This window comes from Antechinus flavipes, chromosome 2 (genome assembly GCF_016432865.1).
Source record: "Antechinus flavipes isolate AdamAnt ecotype Samford, QLD, Australia chromosome 2, AdamAnt_v2, whole genome shotgun sequence".
In the NCBI taxonomy this organism is placed as follows: Eukaryota; Metazoa; Chordata; class Mammalia; order Dasyuromorphia; family Dasyuridae; genus Antechinus; species Antechinus flavipes.
In genome coordinates this window covers 614,735,339-614,756,756 of record NC_067399.1, presented here as the reverse complement: position 1 = coordinate 614,756,756, position 21,418 = coordinate 614,735,339, and the positions used below count along the sequence as shown (strand labels likewise).

The window sequence follows — 21,418 nt, the reverse complement described above, 5'->3', positions numbered from 1 at the left end:
CCCCCCACCCCCGAGGCCGCCGCTCCCGCTCCGGCTCCCGGGCCAGCCTGGCCGCCGACTGCCACCGCAATCCCGGCTACTAAATCAGCGCGGGGAGGCGGCCCCTCTGCCCCCCACCCCAATGCCCCCCCTCCCCGAATTCCCTTTCCTGTCATTGGCCGATCCCTCCCTCCCGCCCCCCGCTCCCCACCCCCCGGCTCTGCAGTCATTGGCTGCCTGTCTCCGCCAGCCTTTACATAAGCCTGGGCGCGCTCGAGTGGAGTTGTATAAAGCAGAGCGGCGTCGGGGCGAGAGGGTTGAGGCGAGCCCGGGGCCGGGACAGGGAGCTGGAAGGAGGCGAGCGCCCGCCCTGTCTCCGCGACCCGTCGCCCCCAGACGGTGCGGGGGGCGGAGGGGGCAGTGAGGATGGCACCCGGAACGGATGGCCCCGTAAGTACCCGGCTGTCCCTTGTACCTTTCCAACCCCCCCCCAATACCTTCGGATGGAGAAAGTTTCTCCCATCCCTCCACCGTTCCCGCCCCCCCTCCCCATTCCCCCAAGCTGGGCAGCAGGGATGGCAGCCGGGGTGAGCGAAGAGGGGAGGAGGAGAAGGAAGCAGTGGCTTCTCTCTCAACTTGAGAAGGGGCGCGGGGTTCTTGAACCCTCGTCTCTTGGCTGGAGATAAGCCATGCAGGGGGGATGTGGGAGGGGAAACCTCTGGAGAAAGGGGGAGCTATGGAATGGGGAAGAGGAAAAAGAGAGGAGAGGTGATGAGATTGGGAAGGATTAGGAGGGAAGGTGAGGGGGGATTGTTGGAGGTCAGATGTTTGGGGAGGGGGAGCTGGCTACAGGAGAGTGTGGAGGTGATGGGAGGGGAGCAGGTGAAGAGGACTGAGCTGGGGTAGTCGGGAAGTGACTGATTAGGGCGGTCTCAATCCCCCTGCTTTGGAAGCTCTTATGCCTGACCAGGATGTCTGTGCCTCCAGTCATTGCATACCCCCGGAGGGGCTGGAGCTCTCCCTTGGGAAGAAAAGCTCCCTTAGGCATGGAGCTGTGTGATGTACAGCTGCTGAGCCCCAGCTCCACATAGTATTGCTGCTTGAGCTCCCACAGCCAGTCTCTTCTGCTTGGACTGAGGTGTGGTCTAGCATTGAGCTTGCTTCTGACAAGCTAGATTGCTGGTTTCCTAGAGGAAACTAAGTTGCCTCTCCTGGGGGGTAGCTTAGTGGAGGGGGGATGGGGGTGGAGAACAAGGAAGCCTGGATTTTGGGGGCATGCCCAGCAATGCAGAGGACTCTCTGGGCTATGTGTGAGTTGAAGAGTCCTGTAACAGTCCTGTTTCTGCAGAGCAGAACTCAGGAATCCTAAGTCATCTCCCCCTGGATGGGATCCTACCAACAGTGGTCAGGAGCTCTTGTCAAACATTGCAGGGGGTTATGGGGATGCAGAAGAGATCTAGGTATGGCTATAGAACCCTGATAGAGTTCTGATATTTTGGTGCCCCCGGCATCTGGCTCCTATGTGGCACTGCGGGGGAACCCAAGTCTTTAGCAAGGAAGGTCCTTCCTTGCTAAAGAAGGACCCCGCAGCTTGGGGTTTACATGAGGGTAGGCAAGTTCTTGAGTCTTAACTGAGGTTTCTTTGGGGCTAAGCTATAGGACATCGAGAATTGGAGCCAGGCCCAAAAGAAAAAACAAAGACAAGGGACTAGGTACTTGGCAGAACATTGTCTGGAAAAAAGAAGAGACATCATTGGGAGACCTGGCGCTGGGTGCCATGATGGGTTAGGATCAGGGATGGTAAATCCTTAATTAAATCTGATATAAAGAACAACATTACCATATAAACCAATCTTAGGAGAGGATGGAGAGCTGGGATCATTCAGTCACTTCCAACATGGCTCTCCAGGGAGAGTTAATCTCTTTTTTTCAGTAAAGACAATCTTTTTTTTTTTTTTTAAACAACAGGTTCTGAAATGAGTTTACCAAGGCAGCAGAGAGGAAGTAGGGTCATCACCCCTAATATATTCCTGATTTCATTACCACCAGTTGAAAAACGGAAACTTTGAGAGAAGGTTCACACCTGTATAGAAAGATTGCCTGCTCTGAATTTTCCCTGAAACTCAATCTCAACTTGCTTTTCAATATGTCCTATTGCCTTTGCCCCATCCCTGGACATTGGTGGTTGGCATATGTTCCTAGTGGGACTATTTTAGTCTGAAAGCTGAGTGAGTGCATCTTCTATACTCCCAGAAAACTAATTCCATCATCCTTGTACCTGCAATTGACACCTTCCTGGTCTGTTTCCCAGGACCATCACACCACTGGGAATTTGTGCAGCTAAATACCTGCTTGATTTGGTCTCTCTTAGTATCTACATCTAGGTTGTACCTGATGTTTATTTTTTTGGTACTCAGATGTTTGATTGTGAAGTTCAGGGAGACTGCTCCTGGGGAATGCCTTTAGAGAAGTAATATGGTATAATAAAAAGAACAATGGGCTTAACATAAGAAAACCTGGAATTCTAGCCATTCTAGAATGGCTAGAATCCTAGCCATTCTCCCTCTGTCTATGGCTTATAAACTGGAGATCTTGGCCAAATTCCTTGACCTTTCTGATCCCCCTTTCCTTATTTGGGAAACAGGGAAAATAATACCTTCACTATCTTAGAACTTGTTCAGATGATATACTGTATATTCAATGCTTTGTAAAGTGATGATATCTACCATTTATATGACACTTTTTTGTTATTATGTGGCCTGATGCCTTTGTATTTTTAGGATGAATCCCAATATTATTTTTCCTCCCACTAACTTTTCAGGAGACAAGCTATCAGGTCTAAAAAAATATGCCTGTGCAGAGGCAGCATATCATAATGGAGAAAGTCCAATGAGATTTCAATTCCTGGCTTCAAAACTCACTAGTATTGTGGCCATGGACAGTCTCTCTGGCACGTAGCAAGTGTTTAAATACTTTTTGATTGATTGAAGATCCATTTCCTTATCTGTAAAATGGGGATGAGCCCATTTATACTATCTGTCCTTAAAGAATTGTTGTGAGGAAAGTGCTTTGTAAATCTTTTAAACATGAAATAAATGTAGGTTATTGTCAGTGATGGTAGAGCTGCTCCCTGAGTTCCCTTGGATTCTGTGTGGGCTAGGCAAGTGGAGGTACCTCGGGGACCTGAGGGACAACTGGCTTCTTGTATTCTTACCCCCCCCCCAAAGATGAGGGTGACATGACTTCTCCATTTTTGCTCTTATTCATTGTACTTACAGGACCATATGCATTCTATACCTTGTTAAATTGTATTTTAGTGTGTGATTAGATAAATGTAGGGAGTGCCCCTCCCCACAATACTGCAAAAGATGCTGAGATGTATTGACTCAGCTCTGCCCCCTTGCTGTGATCATTTCTTTGTGTTCCATGGGGCTCTAGTCATTCCTTTTTTAACTAGTCAAAGAACAGGACACATCTTCCTACAATGTTCCAAACATAACCGGCATTCAGTAAAGATGAACTGACAAGAAGTTTGGTGATGTTTTGTATAGTTGAAGAAGGGAGCACTTCCCTCCTTCCCCCCATGCTTTGATTATGTAAATTGGATGAGGAGGAGGTACTATTCCCATAACTCATACAGAAGATCCTATTCGTGCCTGTTATATGTTTTTCATAGGGCCATAGATTTAGAGCTGGAAGGAACCATAGAGTTTGTCAAATTCAGTGTCCTCTCTTTAGAGGCTCCCAAACTGGGACTCCCAATGGTCCAAGGTCATATAGGTAAGTAGTTAATATCAGAACCAATAGTCAAACCCATGTCTTCTGATTTCTGATCTTTTGCCTCTCTATCTTTCCCCTCTCCCAAATTGTCTTAATAATTTTTCAGAGAAGTCTTAGGTGGACAAACAACTCCATCATCCAATCCCTGTATATACAGATAGAAATAAGAAATACTTTACCCTTTTTAAAATATCTGTCTGTCTGAAAACAGTCTAAGAGAACTCTTCCTGAACCCTGACAAAGGAGGTGTGCTGGAATAGGAAGGAACTAAGAGATATCTTGTAGGTTCCATAGGACAATGTCAAAGGCAGAAGGCAGAATATTAATGGGATTCCCCTAGAGCTGTAATCCCTTTAAAGATGGCAGTGGGGGCAAAACACAGCTGGAAGTTTAACTGCTACCTTGATAATTTAACCCATTACTTACTACTATTGTGCTTAGTGTTGGAGTGACCTAATGTTTTCTGCTCCCATTTTGCAAGTCAGGTCATCCATCCAAGCTAAGCTGTGAGTAAGCTTGGGGCTGAAATTCGGCATGGCTTACAGGAGCCCTTGGTAACTGTGTATGACTGTGAACCATGCAACAAATCATTGGTTCTTCTTAAATAAGAAAACATAGAATTGGAGATAATGTCTGTCCTCCAAAAGCTTAGCCTTTTGGTGAGATAAGACAAATTCCAAAAGGGCTATAATACAACATAGAATAGAAAAAAGCAAAAAGGTATCCAATGCTATGACATTTTAGGGAAGGAAGAGATTCCTGACTGAGAAAGTCAGAGAAAGCTTCAGGCTACCTAGTTCAGATGCCCTTGTACAATGAATAAGAATGAAACAGACAGGACAATCTAGGTGAAAGGGGCAAGGTGAACAAAGTCAAAGAGTCAGGAAATCACAGAGCATGTTAGGGGAATGAATATATCTATACATATATATTTGTCATCCAGTTTCAGTGAAAGGAAAAAGTAGAATTATAGAATGTTAGCACTAGGGAGAACTTTAGAGGTCATTTATTCCAATCTTATTTTATGCATGGGGAAACTGAGAGAGATCATAGAGGTCAAGTGCTTTCTTTGTCCAAGGTCACATGGCTAATCAATGACTGGATAATGCAGGAAAGGCTGATCATAAAGGGTTTTGAATGCCAGATGAAGGAATTTGGAGTGTATTCAGTAGGGAGACACTAAAAGTTTTAGAGCAGAGGAGCGATGGTGTCAGAATTGAGCTTTTAGGATTAGAAGAAAGACAATTGCTCAGAACTTGAGGGATAATTACAATAGTCTTTTCAAGATGATGTAACAGAGCCTTGATTGGAAATGTGGCAGTAAGAATGGAGAAGAGGAGAAAGGCATGAGCCACTGCAGAGGGAAATCTCACAAAATACAGATCTCCCATGGGTTGCCCTAAAGTCCATTGCTAAGACTGAAGACAACTCTCCTCCCTTCTTACCTCTGTTGAGAAGGGAACAGGGACTCTAATCTCAGAAAATGAAATGAGCAGCTCATGTTTTTCCTTTATATCCTCAATGTATTAGTTATGGATTCATGTTATAATGATGAGAGTAGGGTTTCTTGGTATACCTGAAGGGATGCCAGTACAGACTCCTCGCCTTCTTGGCAGCTTCTGAGGTTAGAAAGCAGGGCCAGGGTTATCCTTTACTTTAATTTAAAGTGGGACTTAGGAAGCATATGACTTGGGTTATTCCCAGGGGCCTTCAGCCATACAGACACTATAAAGAATCTGGGCTTGCATTTTCAAATCTTGACCCAAGAGATAAGCAATTATTGAAGATATATAGCTTTGGAGAATATAATTCTTATACTGAGATTCTAAAGAAATGGTGGAGTGGACTGGTTCTATGTCCATCAGACCTAAAATTTCATAAGGGACCATCCTTTTTGCCTTTTCTCTTCAGATGAGGTTGCCTTATAGTGACTTGTTTTCTCCTAACCAAGTTATTTAACTTCTATTTGCCTCAGTTTCTGTAACTGTAACCCTCCCAGGGTTGTTCTAAAGAGAAAATGAGATAATATTTCTAAAGCACAGTAAAGAAATTTCTTCTTTCAATATACACTTTGTAACTTAAAGTCTTTTAGAGGCATTTAGGAATTCTCTGTGGAGGCTAAGTGATTTGTGTGATCACATAACTAATATATGTCAAATGTGGGACTTGAATCCTAGTCTTCCTGATTCTTGTGGCTATTGTATTAGTTAACTATTGTGACTACTAGTTAGACTTTATACAGTGCATATTCCACAACCATTACCTTGATCCCATTTCCCCTTGGATCCTGATGGAGCCTTGAGAGAAGCCAGGCCTTCAACCCAGTGCTCCTGGCCACCCTCCCTCTCTCTTTCCTTCCTTCTTTCCTTCCTTCCTTCCTTTCTTCCTTCCTTCCTTCCTTCCTTCCTTCCTTCCTTCCTTCCTTCCTAACTGGTAAAGTCAGAAGTGAAAGAATATGGATACTGGCCCCTACTTACAGCTATATTTTAGAATTCATGTAGAAAAAGAGCTGTAACTAGATTTAATCACTTGGGTTTTTGCCCCAGTACTTGATTGTACTAGTGTCTCTCCAGCAGTTAGAAACAACCTAAGTTAGCTATAGTAATTAGTTAAATCCAGAAGCTACCAGATAGTGAATTTCTTCTCCCACCCCCTGCTATTACAATCCAGATAATCCTGTTGTGTCTTCCCTATTCCTTCCTCAAGGAAGCCTCCCTAGTAGTATCTACAAGGATTCCCAAGGTCTTTACCCAGAGAGTTTTCAGTTCTAAAGTTGCTGTATCCCTCCCTAGCAGCTAGGTGTCACAGTGGATAGAGTGCTAGAGTCAGGAAGACTCATCTTCCCAAATTCAAATTCAGCCTCAGACACTAGCTATGTGACCCTGGGCAAGTCTTAACTCTGTTTGCTTGTTTTTCGTTTTTGGTGGGGGGAGGAGGGAGGGGATTTTCATCTGTAAAAATGAACCAGAGAAGGAAATGGCAAACCATTCTACTACCTTTGCCAAGAAAATCCCAAATGGGATCATGAAGAGTTGGATACAATTGAAAATGATTCAGTAACAACAGTAATGCCATCCTTTTCTCCAATTGAATTTGTCCTCAAAAAATAGATTTGATAAATTATTTTAAGTATTTTGTGTTGCTTGTTCCAAGCACAAAAACTAGAAAGTTATGGCTCTATATGCCGTTTCCTTCTATGTAGAATGGACATTCACCAGAGGCTCTTAATCTCTTCACCATGTTCACCCCTAGGATTTTCATTTGTGAGCACAGCCTTCCTTTGGAAGTTAAATTTTATAAGCATAACTCAGGTTGTGACAGACAACATTGAACTATTGATTCTTAGGAAAGGATCTTTCTGTTGGAAGAAGCCTTCCTAAGGACACAATGATTTAAGAGTACTGACAGCATCTGGTCATTCTGTGTCTCCTGCATGCTGTAGATATGGCTTTATGTGTCCAGCCAGTGGTCTTCTCATTACGTGGAAGGGCCTTATTGGTTGCCTCATTAGTTGAATAGCAGATATAAGCCCAGATACTTTTCTATAAAGATGTTATGACATTGATAAGTCACCACTACTGAAGTCATAAATGAAGTCCATCCATAAAGGGAGAAACCTATGTATAAATAGGAGACTGTATCAAGTATAACTTTTTTTTAAGTGGATGGTGAAATAGATTGCAAATAAAAGAGTAAATGGTGAAAAAATAGGAGCTAGAGCCATGATTTGTGGTCTATCTCCGATGAGGGTGGAGAGGGGAGGGATGGTACTTTAGGCCATTGTATCTTGTAGGACTGTTACCCACCCAAGCATTCTCTGGCTCTGGAGTAAATTCTCCCCTTATGGCACTGGGCCTACAGAAGGACGTCCAAATGGTTTTACTAATCGGAGTCTGGAGGGTTCTATTTCTGTCTCTGCCACTGACTCATTGTGTATAATCTTAGGCAAGTCATTTTCCCCCATCAGGCTCCTGTTTCTTTGTATAGTATGTCTACTCTCTGCTTTGCTTGAGTGTGAGCGTCTACATGCTGATGGTCAAAGAATAAGAATAGTTGGTGTTTTTAATAATAATTTTTTTAAAAAGCCAAAAGATTTGTCCTTCAGATACCTTAAGTAGACACCTTTCTTTTTTTTTTTTTAAACATAAGGGATTTTTCCTTGAAAGAAATCACGTTGACTTCATAAGAAGTAAAGCATTTCATTCTTGGAGATATTCCAGTTGCTTGGCCCTGCATGTTGGTTCCAACCCAGGAAATCTGATCAACATCCGGAGGAGAAAGTGATAGCTACACAGATGACAAATGACTGGATCTGTCTCCACTGAGAACGAGATGGCAACTCCTCCTTCATCTTTTCCTCCTCAGCCATCTCTGTGAGAGAGATGGTCCTGCATGGAACTTCGGTGAAGAATGGGGAAGGGTGTTATTAATTAGTAAAAACCTTGTTTACTGAACAGGCATATTCTTAAAGATCTCTTTCAAGGGACGTTTTGACATATTACTTTAATTAGCCACAGAAGAATCCTAAGTGTAGAGAGTGTAAAATGACCCTTCCTCTTGTTTCCAGTTACTGTTATCTTGGTTTGCTCTCAACAAGCAGGTGACAAGGTCATGGGAATCTATTACAGAACTCAGGTGGTGCAGCCCATTGGCGGTAGGTGGGACTGCAAGAGAATTACAATAATCACATTTAGGTGATGACTTACCATTACAAAGTACACTCCAGCTACCACAGCGACTTTATTATAGTAAGTATATTGTATCCAGCCTTGTTCTTTCCCCTGAATCCCACCTCTGTATTGCTGACTATCTAGACCCAATCATTAGAATATCCTGCCCATTGCTCCCAAACTGACTTCTTGCCTTTCCAAATGTACTCCTTCTCCCAACTTTGATTCTACCACCCTTATTCCCTCTGCATTCAAAGTAAAAAACCTCAGGTTCATCTTTTTCTTTATTCTCCCATGTATACAAACGCCAACATGCATCATTTGCCAATTTCAGTCAATTCTATCTCCACAATCCCTTGCATCTCTCCCTTCCACTTATAGACAGGAGGTTCTTAAGGACCTTGAAATGGTATTTTAACTATCTCCCCATTTCCCATTTCTCCCAGTCTCCTTATAGCTGCCAAAATCTTCCTAATATGAAAGTCTGAGCTACCTTGGCACGTCCGTGCTAAAGAAAAAAATCATCACAAAAACCCAAACCTTCAGTAGCTCCCCATTGTCTCCAGGATAAAATAAATTTCTCAGACTGACATATGAGGTCTGTTGTGATCTGACTTCAACCTACCTTCCTGGCCTGATTTTTACAGTATTCTTTGTGTATAGTATATTCTAGCCAAATAAAACTACTAGCTATTCTCTGAATTTGTCCTGTCCTTGTCTTCCTCTCTGCTATTATACAGGCCATTCTCTCCAGTTAGAATGCACTTTTCCCCATTTCTTACTGATAAATTCCTTCTCTTTCTTTATATTCTGACTTAGGTGCTATTTCTTCTATGAAACTTTCCAATTTCTTTCAGCTCTTCCAGTTGAAAGTAGTCTCTCATTCCTCAAATTTTCTCAATAAAAACCAAAAAACCAAAACCTGTTTTGGACTGATTATAAAGTGTTATTACATTCTAACTTAGATTGTACCTAATTGTTTGCAAATAACACAAGCTGTGGAAGCAACTAGGTTCCCCAGAGGATAAAGAGTGTTGGCCTTGGAGATAAGAATAACTGAGTTAAGATCCAGCCTCAGACACTAACAGTGTGACTCAGTTTGTCTTAACTTTTTCATCTGTAAAATGAACTGGAGAAGGAAGTGGCAAAAATCACTCCAGTAACTTTTCCAAGAAAACCCCATGGAAAGCATTAGTGGCTATGTCCTATAGGATTGTGAAAAGTCAGACATGATTGGACAAATCAACAACTATATATATATATATATATTCTCTATATAAAATGATAAACTGCTTGAGGGGAGGGACCGTGCCTTTTTTTTTTAATCTTTGTCCCTCAAGCTTTTAATACAGTACTTTCCACATAGTAGGTAATAAATACTTGTTGAATATATGGGTTTCATGGGATTTTGAGCTGAGAGGACTCTTGGAAGTCATCCAGTCCAATGCCTTAATTTTACAGGTGAGGAAACTAAGGCACAGTACGTTGAAATGGCTTACCTACAGTCTCATCCCCAGTACTTGTTGCACGTTGGCGAAGAATGGTTACCCACTACTTTTTAATTCCAGAGCAATGAACTGGAACTGGAACTTTTGCTTCAAGATCCTAGGATTTAGAGTTAGAAGATAATTTAGAGATTATCAGTAAAGCCCCATTTACTTTCTGTTCTTCAAAATAATTCACTTTGTTCATTTGAAACAACTTATAAGTTACTATGCCTTCTAAATATGTGGGTAGCATGTTGCACCTCTAATGTGCTTTTCCTTAATTATTTTTTAAAAATTTATTTTCTCCATCCTTAATTATTTTTTGTTGCTCATTATTTGCTGTCTTTTCTGACCAAACTTTAAGTGATTAGAAACCATGTCCTTTCCCAAGCACTTGGAAATGTGCTTTGTACATAGTAGGTGCTTAATAAATGTATGTTGAATTGAATTGTTGTTTAATTTAATGAGCTTATTTGCTGCTCTAACAGCCTGGCATTATAGAGGTAGTATTAAATGATTGTGCTCTTTTTGTATGCAAAGAAATTAAATCTCAGAGAGGCAACATCTTACTGTGGAAAGAGTACCCTGGAGTTAGAAGCCTTGGGTTCAAATTCTGTCCCTGATACTAATGGAGTCATAGTATGGGACAATCCATCAGCTTCAAGCCCCTTCTAAAACAGAGCTAACAACTTTAATCAATACAATAATCCAAGACAATTCCAAAGGATTCATGATGAAAAAGGGCAGCTAGGGAGTGTAGTAGATAGAGTATCAAAATTAGAGTTAGGAAGATCTGAATTCAAAATTTCTTTAATTTCTTAAATGTGTGGTCCTAAGCAATAGTTTAACCCCGTTTGCCTCAGTTTCTTCATCTGTAAAATGATCTGGAAAAGAAAATGGCAAACCATTACAATGTCTTTACCAAAAAAAAAAAAAAACAAATAGGGTTCACAAAGAGTTGGACACCATTGAACATGATGAAAAAAATGTTATCCACTTTTAGAGAGAGAACTGGTGAGTGCAGATTGAAGTACACTTTTTTTGCCTCCCCAAAAGAAACAAATAATTAAATAAAGCAGAGCTAATGGCAAAAGAAGTACAAAGCCTCTCTTTGATCAGTATGGAAGAACCAGGAATCTCTGACAGATTTCACTTCTCTCAGGCTGTTGACAAGGCTATACAGGTCAATAGCTCAACTGCCCCCAAGTTCAGTTCTCTTTCAATACATTCCCCAGAAACTGTACACCTTTTTTTTTTCAGCCAATCATCAAAACAAAGCCTATCTTCCAATCAGTAGGCTCCCAGAACAGCAGTTGATGTCTCTCTTGGTTTCTTTATACTCTTCTTACAGTTGGATTTTCCCCATACTCTCCATGCTAGAAATCAGAAGCTCCCAGTGGCTAGTGAACTCACCTTTCCCATAGATATAAAACTTAAATAAAACCACCTTTCTGTCATCTATGACTCCAACAGTCCTTATTTAGTCTTTCCACAGATTCCAAACAGTCCTTTGATTTGCCCTTTTGTCAGTTAATGTCTCAAACTCTAAAAACAGTTACTTGCAAATGAGCTGAGCCACCACAATGCCCTGCAGCTTCAGTTATTTCTCTGCCTTCAATAGTTCCTCCCAGTACATTTTCTCACCAACCTTCCTAACAGTCTGTACCACTTCACATTTTATTTAAGAAATGTTTCTTTACACATGGATTTTTATCAGTTTTTCATGCACAAAAGTTCTTTTTTCTGCCCCTTTCAGCAACCAAACTGTTCACATATGAAAATATATAAATATCTTATATTTGACAACATGTGTGATTTTAGGCAAGTCATTTAAATCTTCTGGGCCCCATTTCCTCATACAAATTTGCTCTAGATTATATAAGTGGTAGAATCAGAACTTGAATCCAGGTTTCTGGGTCTAAGTTTTTTGTACTATATTACATAATCCATTCATTCCTAACCAAGTCTCCACCATGAAGTCAGGATGGCAATGCTTTTATTTCTGTCTTTGTCTCCACAGAATCACTGAATTTTCAAGTTGGAAGATACCTCAGTAGCCACCTATTCATGAATGGAATCCATATTCTAACATGCCTGTTAAATAGGTATCTAACTCTGCTTAAAGATTTCCAAGGAAAAGGAACTCCCCACCTCTGACTCAGCCCATTCTACCCTTGACCCCACTCATTTGGATGTTTTTCTTAACATCAAGCCCATATTTACCTCTTTGCAGCTTCCACACATTGCTCCCTTATTCTATCTTGTAGGGCCAATGAATAAGCATTAATCCCTCTTCCATATGGCAACCCCTTAAAAACTTGAAGACAGCTCTTATCCTCGAGTTTTCTCTAAGTAAAATATCTCCACTTTTTAAAATCCAATACTTAAACGATCTGGATAAATCTTTCTCTGTGCTGGTCTATCTCTTCTGGATTCTTTCTCCTTTTAAAATATCTTCATTAAATTGTGTCCCAGAACTCCAGATAGGATTTGACTAGGGTCAAGGACAAAGGGACTATCAACTCTTTGTTACTGGAAGCCAAGGCCCAGAATATATTAGACTTTTTGGCTCCTTAATACACCTGACTCATAATGAGCATGCAGTCCAGCACTGAGCACAGTGCCTTATGCATAGTAGACTCTTAATGAAGTTTGTTTAATTGAATTTTAGATCAAGAAAAGACTTTAAAAATCTAGGCCAAATCCTTCATTTGGTTTGTGAAGAGACTGAAATTGACATTTGCCCAAGATTCCATGGTAACTCAGCTTGGGTTAAGCCTCATGTTTTTGACCTTGACCCCACTTCTGTGCTCCTTCAGCTATGTCACATAGTCTTCATGAAATCATTCATTTGTTCACTGAACATTTATTAAACATCTATTGCATACAAAGCACTATGAAAAAGTGGTAGGTTACAAAGATAAATATGACCTATAGCCTACTCTTCTGGGGACTGAAAGCTTATCAGTTCATAGAAGATGTGCGTTCAAATTAGAATAAAGTGCATAAGAAAATTAAATAATATATAATGAGTCCAAATGAAGACGTCAATTTTGTTTGGAATGACCAAGGATAGCTTCATTTGGGATTTGAGCAGAGCTAGGGTTGGATAGACTATTTCTACTTTTGCCTTCCTCCATTTGGCAGGCAAATAGACAAGTATCTATTAAGTACTTATTTTGTACAAGGCACTGGGCTAAGTATTAGAGATAATATAAGCAAAAAGAGTCTCTGCCCTCAAGAAGTTTCTGTTCTTATAAGGGGATGGCAACATATAAAAGGGAGCTGAAAAAGAGGAAGGTAATAGTGGCAAAATCCAGCACCAGAAGCAAAAGCAGAAGAAAATGGAAACTCAAATGGAAAGAAATTCACCTATGGAAGAAGAGGACCAGTTGAGGGATATTCCGGGGTTAGAAGGATCTAGGTGTTGAAGGAAGTTCTGGGATGATGAGGCGATTGAATTGTCTGTGCTGCACATCTTTATTTGGCTTAAATGTGGTTGCTGGAGTAGGAACAATGAGAGATCAGTCCATTTTCACTTGAATTTTGCCTTACCTTCAGGAAAGGGGTAAGAGACTTGAGATTCACCTCTTTGGTAGGTAGAAATAGTCTCAGAGTTCCCTCTACAGCTGTATTAAACCAAAGGGTTTCTTATTATTTTAGATATTTTAAATATTATATTTTATATAATCTTATATATATATAATCTTATAAAATCTTATAAAATAAGATATTATTTTAAATAGCATTCCTAAACACCTTCCTGCTTAAGCTGTTGATGGCGGTGGCTTCTGAAGTGTTCTGCTGTGAATGGACAGTACAGTGGCACAGTTCACAAAGGCTTCAGAACTGCTCTCCCTAAGGTTATAAACCTTCTTAATGCTTAATGACCATATCTGATGGGCTGGCACAGTCATTTTTCTCAACTTATCTGATGCATTGAACTTTGGTGACCATCCTCTCTTTCTGGATGCTTTGTCTTCTCTGGATTTTGTGACACCATCCTTTCCTAGTCTTCAACCTACCTGTTTTTCTGCTCCTTCTCCATTTCCATCTCCTTTACTGGTACATCATCCATATCATGCCCCTTAATAGTAGATTTTCTCCATTGTTCTGTCTTAAACTTTTTCTTTCTCTTGGTGACCTCATCAGTTTCCATGAATTTAGTTATCTTTATGCAGATAACTCACAGATATACAGATTCAGCTCTACTCTCTCCCCTGAGCTTCAGTACCACACCATCAATTGCCCATTGAATATTTCAAACTGATGTCTCAGACATCTCTCAAACCATGTCCAAAACTGAAATCATTGTCTTTCCCCCCAAGCCCTCCCTCCCAAACTATCCTATTTCTTTTGAGGGTACCATTATCTTAACAATATTTCTGGTTTGTAATCTTAGCATTTCCCTTGTTTCTTCATTTTCCCTCATTCACAAATCCCATAAGTTAACATAATTTGTTTCTATGTCTTGCTTGGAAAGACAGTCTCTCTATTCACACAGCTACCACCTTGAGTTTTTCATCTCTTCTTGCTTAGATTGTGACAATAGTCTCCAATAGGTATTCTTCCTTTCTCCAGGACATTCTCCATAATGCTGTCAAAGTGATTTTTCTTAAGCACAGATAAAGCTGACCGTATTACTTTCCTATTTAGACAACTCTATTGGATCCCTGTTATACCTAGAAATAGCTTATAAAGTCCTGTACAATATGGCTCTAACCTATCTTTCCAGGGTCATTGGACATTACTCTCCCTCCCATATTCTGAAATCCAATCAAACTAGCTTCATTATCCCTTATACACAGCACTCCATTTCCCAACATTTCCTCAACATTGCCGTAGAATACCTGTAGTCTTCAAGATGCTGCTTAAGCATTATCTTTTACATCTGTTTGTCAAATAGGGGCACTAAACTAGACTTAAGAATCTCTGCAGGCTACATGTTGATTTAGAAAACCACATATTAACATTATCAATGTTCTATTATATTTTTATTTATTTTATTAAATCTTTACCAATTATATTTTAATCTTGTTCTGATTTCCTGGAGAATGTTGTAGGCAACCTTACTGCCTAGTATGTTTGATGCCTTTATTCTATAAGAATCATGTCCTCGCACAAAATTGCTAGTACCTTTCCTGCCAAAGTACTTTGTATTTAATACAAGACATTTTGTATTTATTTGTATATACTTGTATTTGCATGGTTTATATATATACAGTGTGTGTGTGTGTTTGTATACATACACATTATGTGTGTTTCCCATATAATATAACTTCTTTGACAACAGGGATTATTTGATTCTTTGTACTTGTATCCATAGTACCTTTCATATAGTAAGTGCTTAAGAGTGCTTGTTGATTGCTTGTTATTTTTCACTCTTTCTTTCTCCTACCACCCTCACTTTCTCAAATCCCTCCCCCAAGTTTTTTAATTTTCTTTTTCTTGGGCATGCAGGAACTTTCCTCCTAAGAAATTGTATTGAACATCTTTATACTGGGGTTTTAATCATCTTATCATTATATACAAGGAAATTGAAGCCCCAGTGAAAAAAAAGGATGTATACAGTAGGTCAGACCCTTGCTTTTGGCATCTCATTAGATTTCATTTTTTTTCTCCTAACATCCCCTTTCAATATTAAGTTTGATACTCATTTTCTTCTTATACTTTCCTAATTGGTCTTTCTTTATAGTCATCAATTCTTTGATCGTTGAATAATGTTAACTGTGTAAGTATTTCCTCCATAGGTATAGATCTTACATCTTTTCCTATGTCTTTCCTGTCCAGTTCTTTCTATTATTTCTCCCTAGAAAATCTATCTACTGTATCAAACACCATCTGGGTCTTCCAGTATTCAGTGGAAGTGGTGTAATTTTTTCCATAGTATATCAACTTGTTCTTTGTTGGGTGAAGATGCTGAATCTTGAGCATTTATAGTTAAATTAATATTTTTAGATGGTCTAAAAACTCTATAATTCATAGCGTCTTCTTAGCATCCATGGGAATTCCACCAATAAATACACGGCTATTTGAGCATTTATTATCCAAACAGCATAAGTCTCATACAGTCTTATGTAACACTCTATCTATTCCTGTGCCCTTAGTAAGACTCATAACAGAGGTTATGCTCAGAGAAGGTATATGACCTACCCAAAGTCACCCAGATAATAAGAAGCAGAGTTGAGATTCAAATCCAGATCTTTTGCTTCCAAATATATATGTGTGTGTGTGTATATATATATACATATATATATATGTATAATATTTTTACATTTTACTTTTATCCATTGCCTCTTGGCAATTTCTGTATTCTGTCTCACCATTCTCACTACCCTTCCAGAAAGATAACTATGTGGGTGGACCTAGCTTTCAGCAAGTAGGATATAATAACATTTTGGACTTGTATACAATCTCTATTTCAGAGTTTGGGCAACTGAGTTGTAAGAGAGCAAGTTTCCCTAAGGGTGTGTGAAAAATTCGTAGTGGAAGCAAGCCAAATATCCAAAATGGGGAATAGAATAATATAGAGATGCCATGTGCCAGATAAACTCCTAAAAAGTTTCTGTGAATCAAATTTTTATAAACTGATCATTTAAAATGCACCAGGAGAATTTGCTAAAGGTATCTACTCATGAATCTTTTGGTAAAATAATGAATCATCCTCTTGTTTATATTTTGTGTAAATCCAAGTCTATAAATATTTGTTGAATATAGATTGTAGTAAACAGTTGCATTGGGAAAACTTTTGGTAATAGGCATGCTTCCATCCCTACTTTTTTTTCCTTTTTTCTGTGGTCCAATGAAAGCTCCTTGCTCTCTATAGTTTCCTTTCCCAGAGGTCATCTGGTCTATGATCTCCGCCCAAAAATGAACAAGATGATAACACTACTGGAATTACTGAACTACCTCCAAAAATTATTGGAAGACAGAGAAGCTTTAATTGGTTTCATGAAAATTCAGCTCAATTCAGCTGGGCTTTATTAAGCGCCTATTATGTACAGGGCACTGTGCTAAATTGTGATGATACAAGAAAAGAACAAGTCAATCTTTGTCCTTCAGGAGCTTACATGACATTGGACAGAATAATGTGGCAAGCTAGCTCCATAGGACAAATATTTAAAATAGGTTACTAGTTGAAAACAGGAAAGAATTTTATTTACTATAAGAGGTAGAGCTGCAAGGGACTAGTAATCACCTAACCCACCTCTATAGGTGAGGAAACTGAGATTTAGATAGATAAAGTTACTTATCTGCCATCACACGCATAGTAGTGACAGGACCAGAACTGAAATTCAGGTCTGGTGACCCCAAAGCCGGTCCTCTGCCCACCAGTAATGTTCCAATTCTGCTATCTGTTGAAAAAGTGTTAGTTGAATTCTGACTATACAACAGGAGATTGTAAATCCAAAGGATGTGTCTAAGACAAATTCACAGGTGTTGATGACTGATTGGATATAGGAGATAAGAGAGAAGCAAGAGTAAAAGATTTTAAAATTTTAAGGCTGAGTTATAGGGAAAATAGTATGTAGTCAACAGAAGTGGGGAAGTTGAGAATTGTCTTGGGGGAAGGTGATTCTTCTTTAGACTAGCTGTTCTCAAAATGTGGTCTCGGAGTCTCTGACACTTTCAGAGGGTCTACAAGATCAAAAATATTTTCATTATAATAATAAAACATTTAATTTCTAATATGGTAATATCAGCTCACAGAAACAAAAGGTCTTTGTGGGATCCTCAATAATTTTTAGGAGTATAAAGGAGTTCCGAGGCTAGAATGTTTGTGAACTGCCTCTTTAGACCATATTGAATTGGAAATGATGATAAGACATTGAGAAGGAGATGTCCATAAGGTAATTAGAAATGCAGGTCTTGATATCAGGAAAAAAAGCAAAGGAATTTGAAATTTACCAAGGGCCAATAGAGAGCTCCTGAATTTTTGAGCAGAGTGACACGAGTAGTTCTTATGCATAAGAATATTATTTTGGAAATGGCATCAATGATGTATTGGAGTCAAATTGGATGGAGATCTGTTGTTGAGTGCCCCAGGGATATATTCTTAGCCTTGTATAATTCAACATTTTTATCAATGACTTATAAAAGGCATGCTTGTCAAATTTCCAGCTGGACACTGTGCTGGGAGGGATAGTTAATATGTAGGATTACAATTAGGACTCCAAAGAGATCCCACCAGGCTAGATTGATGGGCCAAATCTAATAAAGTTAAATTTAATGGGGATAAATGTAAAACTTTGAACTTGCTAAGATGACGTTTTAAAGCAAAGAACTAGAAAGGGAGAGGGGAATTTGGCTATGAAACAGTTCATGTGATTAAGATTTTATTGGACCTAAAGTTTAGAAAGAGTCACCAGTAAGAGATGATTTAAAAAAAAAACAAAAGACAATTAGAATCTAAGCTACATTGAGAGGTATAGAGGGCAGGGACTAGCTATTCCTTCTTTTTATATCCCCTAAGCTCAGCACAGAACCTAGCACACAGTCGGTGCTTATTAAATTCTTATTGACTAGCTGACAAGGGAAAGGAATATGATAATCCTACAGAACCTTACTTCAACCAGGCCAAATCTAGATTGTTTTATTCAGTTCTAAGTGCTATATTTTAGAAGGACATTAATAAGCCAATGAGAAGGTAGAAGACAACTAGCTTGATGAAGTGGTTGGAGACCATGCCATATGAGGAATAATTCAAAGTCTCTGAAAGTCTTGAGAAAGGAGAAAATGGTACAAGGGGAGCAGGATAAGTATTTATAATTTTATTATAACTATAATAAGAATATCTTTAAATATTTGGAGGATCTTCATAAGGAAGAAGGATTAGATTTGTTCTTGGTTCTAGAAAGCAAGAAGCAAGACATATAGGTGATGCACTAGGATGGAGCACTAGAGTCAGGAAGATCTGAGTTCAAATCTGGCTTCATACACTTCCTAGCTATGTCACACTGTCTGAGTCCAAGATTGTTCTAGGTTCCAGTGGGAAGAAATTGAGGATGATGACCAGAGTGGAGGTAACAGGGTTTGGAACGTAGTGATGAAAGCCTCTTCCATAGTTGTAATAACAGCGATAGAGAGGAAATGACAGATGTGAGTGCTGTCAGAGTTAGATTCAACAGAAAGTGCTAACTGTTTGGATGTGAGAGGTAAAGGAGAAGGAAGTCACAGAAAATGATAAGGTTGTGGGGAGAAAGACAGTGGCTGAAAGATGGTATCACAAACAGAAATAGTAAAGCCAGAAAAAGCAGGTTCAGGAAGAAAAATAGCTTCAAACAGAAGAGAATGATAAGCCATATCAAAAATGACAGAGGTTAAGGAAAATTAGGACTGAAAAATGGCCTTTGTATATGGCAATTAGGAGGTTACTAGTGACTCTCTTAGTCATATGGACGCAGATGCCAGCATATAAGGATATTAATAGGAGAGTGAGTGGTAGAAATAATTTATATAGGAGAAAAGGAGAATAGATTTATTCCATTTGGTCCTGGTTCTGTCCTCTAGATAAAATCGGTCATTAGAGCCAAGAACAAATCTAATCCTTCTTCCTTATGAAGATCCTCCAAATATTTAAAGATATTCTTATCTTTAAAAAAAAAAAGGTTTCTGTTAGAGCTATCCAAAAGTGAAATGGACTGTCTTGTGACCTAGTGACTTCTTGATCACTCAACAACAGTATTGAAAGATGACTATTCATCTAGGATGTTATTAAGAATATTCTTCCATCAGGTGGAAGATTAACCTAAATAACGCTAGAGTGTCTTAAGACTTTAAGATCTAATTCTAAGATCATATAGTATTTAGTGAAAGCAGTAGATATGATACAATTCCTTGGTTTGGAAAAGGAAGGCAAGAAATAAGGCAGAAAATACTGGGGTCTACAAAGGCACATATCTTTTATTTTCACCTTAGAGGGGAAAAACATGCATACTTCAAGTTGGAAGGAAAGGACCATTTAGAAAGGGAGCCAGTGAAGAGCTCAAAGGAACCAGGAGAGTTAGTACATAAGTACAGAACGACCTCAGAAAGGAGTGGGAGCACCTCTTCCTTTGATAGAGGAGGAAAGGAATAAAGTGAGGTATAAAGGACAGATGATGCATTTGAGTGCAGCAAGATTTGTTGAACAAACCTTTTGCCTTTCCTGATTTTTTTTTCACTTTGGATTGTCCTTTGTAGTTCTTTGAACTCATCAGAATAAGGATGCAGTAGAAACTGAAGGCATTAATATTCTATAGGCTGATTCTTCTCTTCTCCCTGATGTTCTATCCAGCTTGGAGATTTTTGTTCATTTGGATGTATGTCCAGTGACTGTGCCTCCTCTTGTCGTTCACAGTGCTCTCAGTCTGGGAACCATGGTTTTCTTCCTCTGCTCTTCTTGCATGTGTCTAGAAAGAATGTGCCTGAGTTCCATCAGCCCCTCAAAAGCAGCTTTAGACATAGCTGCAATGTTTCCTAGCTCTTCCTTTTACATGCAAGCAAGCACCAATGGGATGACAACATTGCTAGCTTTGAGTCATCACCAAACAATTGTTGGTCTTAAAAATTGCCCTAAAAAGCTGACTGTTGATAGTAGCTTACTTTTTTCTAAAGCAACTTTAGATGTACAAAGCACTATCTACAATAGCCCTGTGAGGTAAGAAGTGCCAATAGTATTATTCCTGTTTTACAGATGAGGGAACTGAGGCAAAGAGATAAACTTGTTCCATATTACCTGACTGGTAACAGAGCCAGGGTGAATTTAGGTTTTTCCTGAGGTACAAGTCTAAGAAAATCTTTCTTTTCTTTCTCCTATTCCTCCTTCTCTTTTTCCTCCTCTTTCTTCTCCTTGTCCTTTCTTCTCCTCTACTATCTATTTTTCCATTTCTTTCTCTTCCTCCTTTTCATTGTTGCCCTTCTCCCATCTTTCTTCTCCTTATTCTCTTTCTTTTCCTTCTCTTTTTCCTCCTCTGTCTCCTCTTCTTTTTTCTTGTCATTTTCTATTTATTTTCCTCCCTTTCTTCCTTCTCCTTTATTTCTTTCTCCTCCCCTTCCTGCTTTTCTTTCTTTTCTGCCTGTTCTTCCTTTAAACTTGAAAATGTTAGAAAGATTTTAGGTGCTACTACTACTACTACTACTACTCTGCTCCTACACTACTACCAACACTACTACTACCACTACTATTATCATTATCACTACCACTGTTACAACCACCACCACCACCACCACTACTACTACTACTGCTACTTGTAATTACGGCAAGCATTTACACAGAGCTTTCAGGTTTGCAAAGCACTAGACATACATTATATGATTTGATCTTCACAATGACCTTGAGACAAGGCTGCTATTTTTAATCTGCATTTTGTTGATGGAGATACCAGGGTTCAGAGAGGTGGTGACTTTTTCAGGGTTACCTAGCTCTTCAGTGTCTGAGGTGATTATTCAGACCCAATTCTTCCTAATTTTGAGTCTCCCTTTCTATCTCAGTGCATCAATATACTTCTCAATCATCCATAC

General features: G+C 39.4%; 1 protein-coding gene across 3 annotated transcripts in view; it reads left to right on the top strand.

Moving 5' to 3' along the window:
- The first annotated feature begins 261 nt into the window (after positions 1 to 261).
- Positions 262 to 21,418, top strand: part of CRTAC1 (cartilage acidic protein 1) — a 181,731-nt gene continuing 160,574 nt past the window's right edge. Inside the window, exon 1 of one of the 3 annotated variants that reach the window (XM_051981823.1) lies at positions 262 to 429. In XM_051981823.1, the coding sequence (XP_051837783.1) occupies positions 406 to 429 (24 nt within the window). In that variant the 5' untranslated portion in view covers positions 262 to 405. The remainder of the gene's footprint in view (positions 430 to 21,418) is intronic. The other 2 variants (XM_051981826.1, XM_051981825.1) reach the window with 2 other exon arrangements.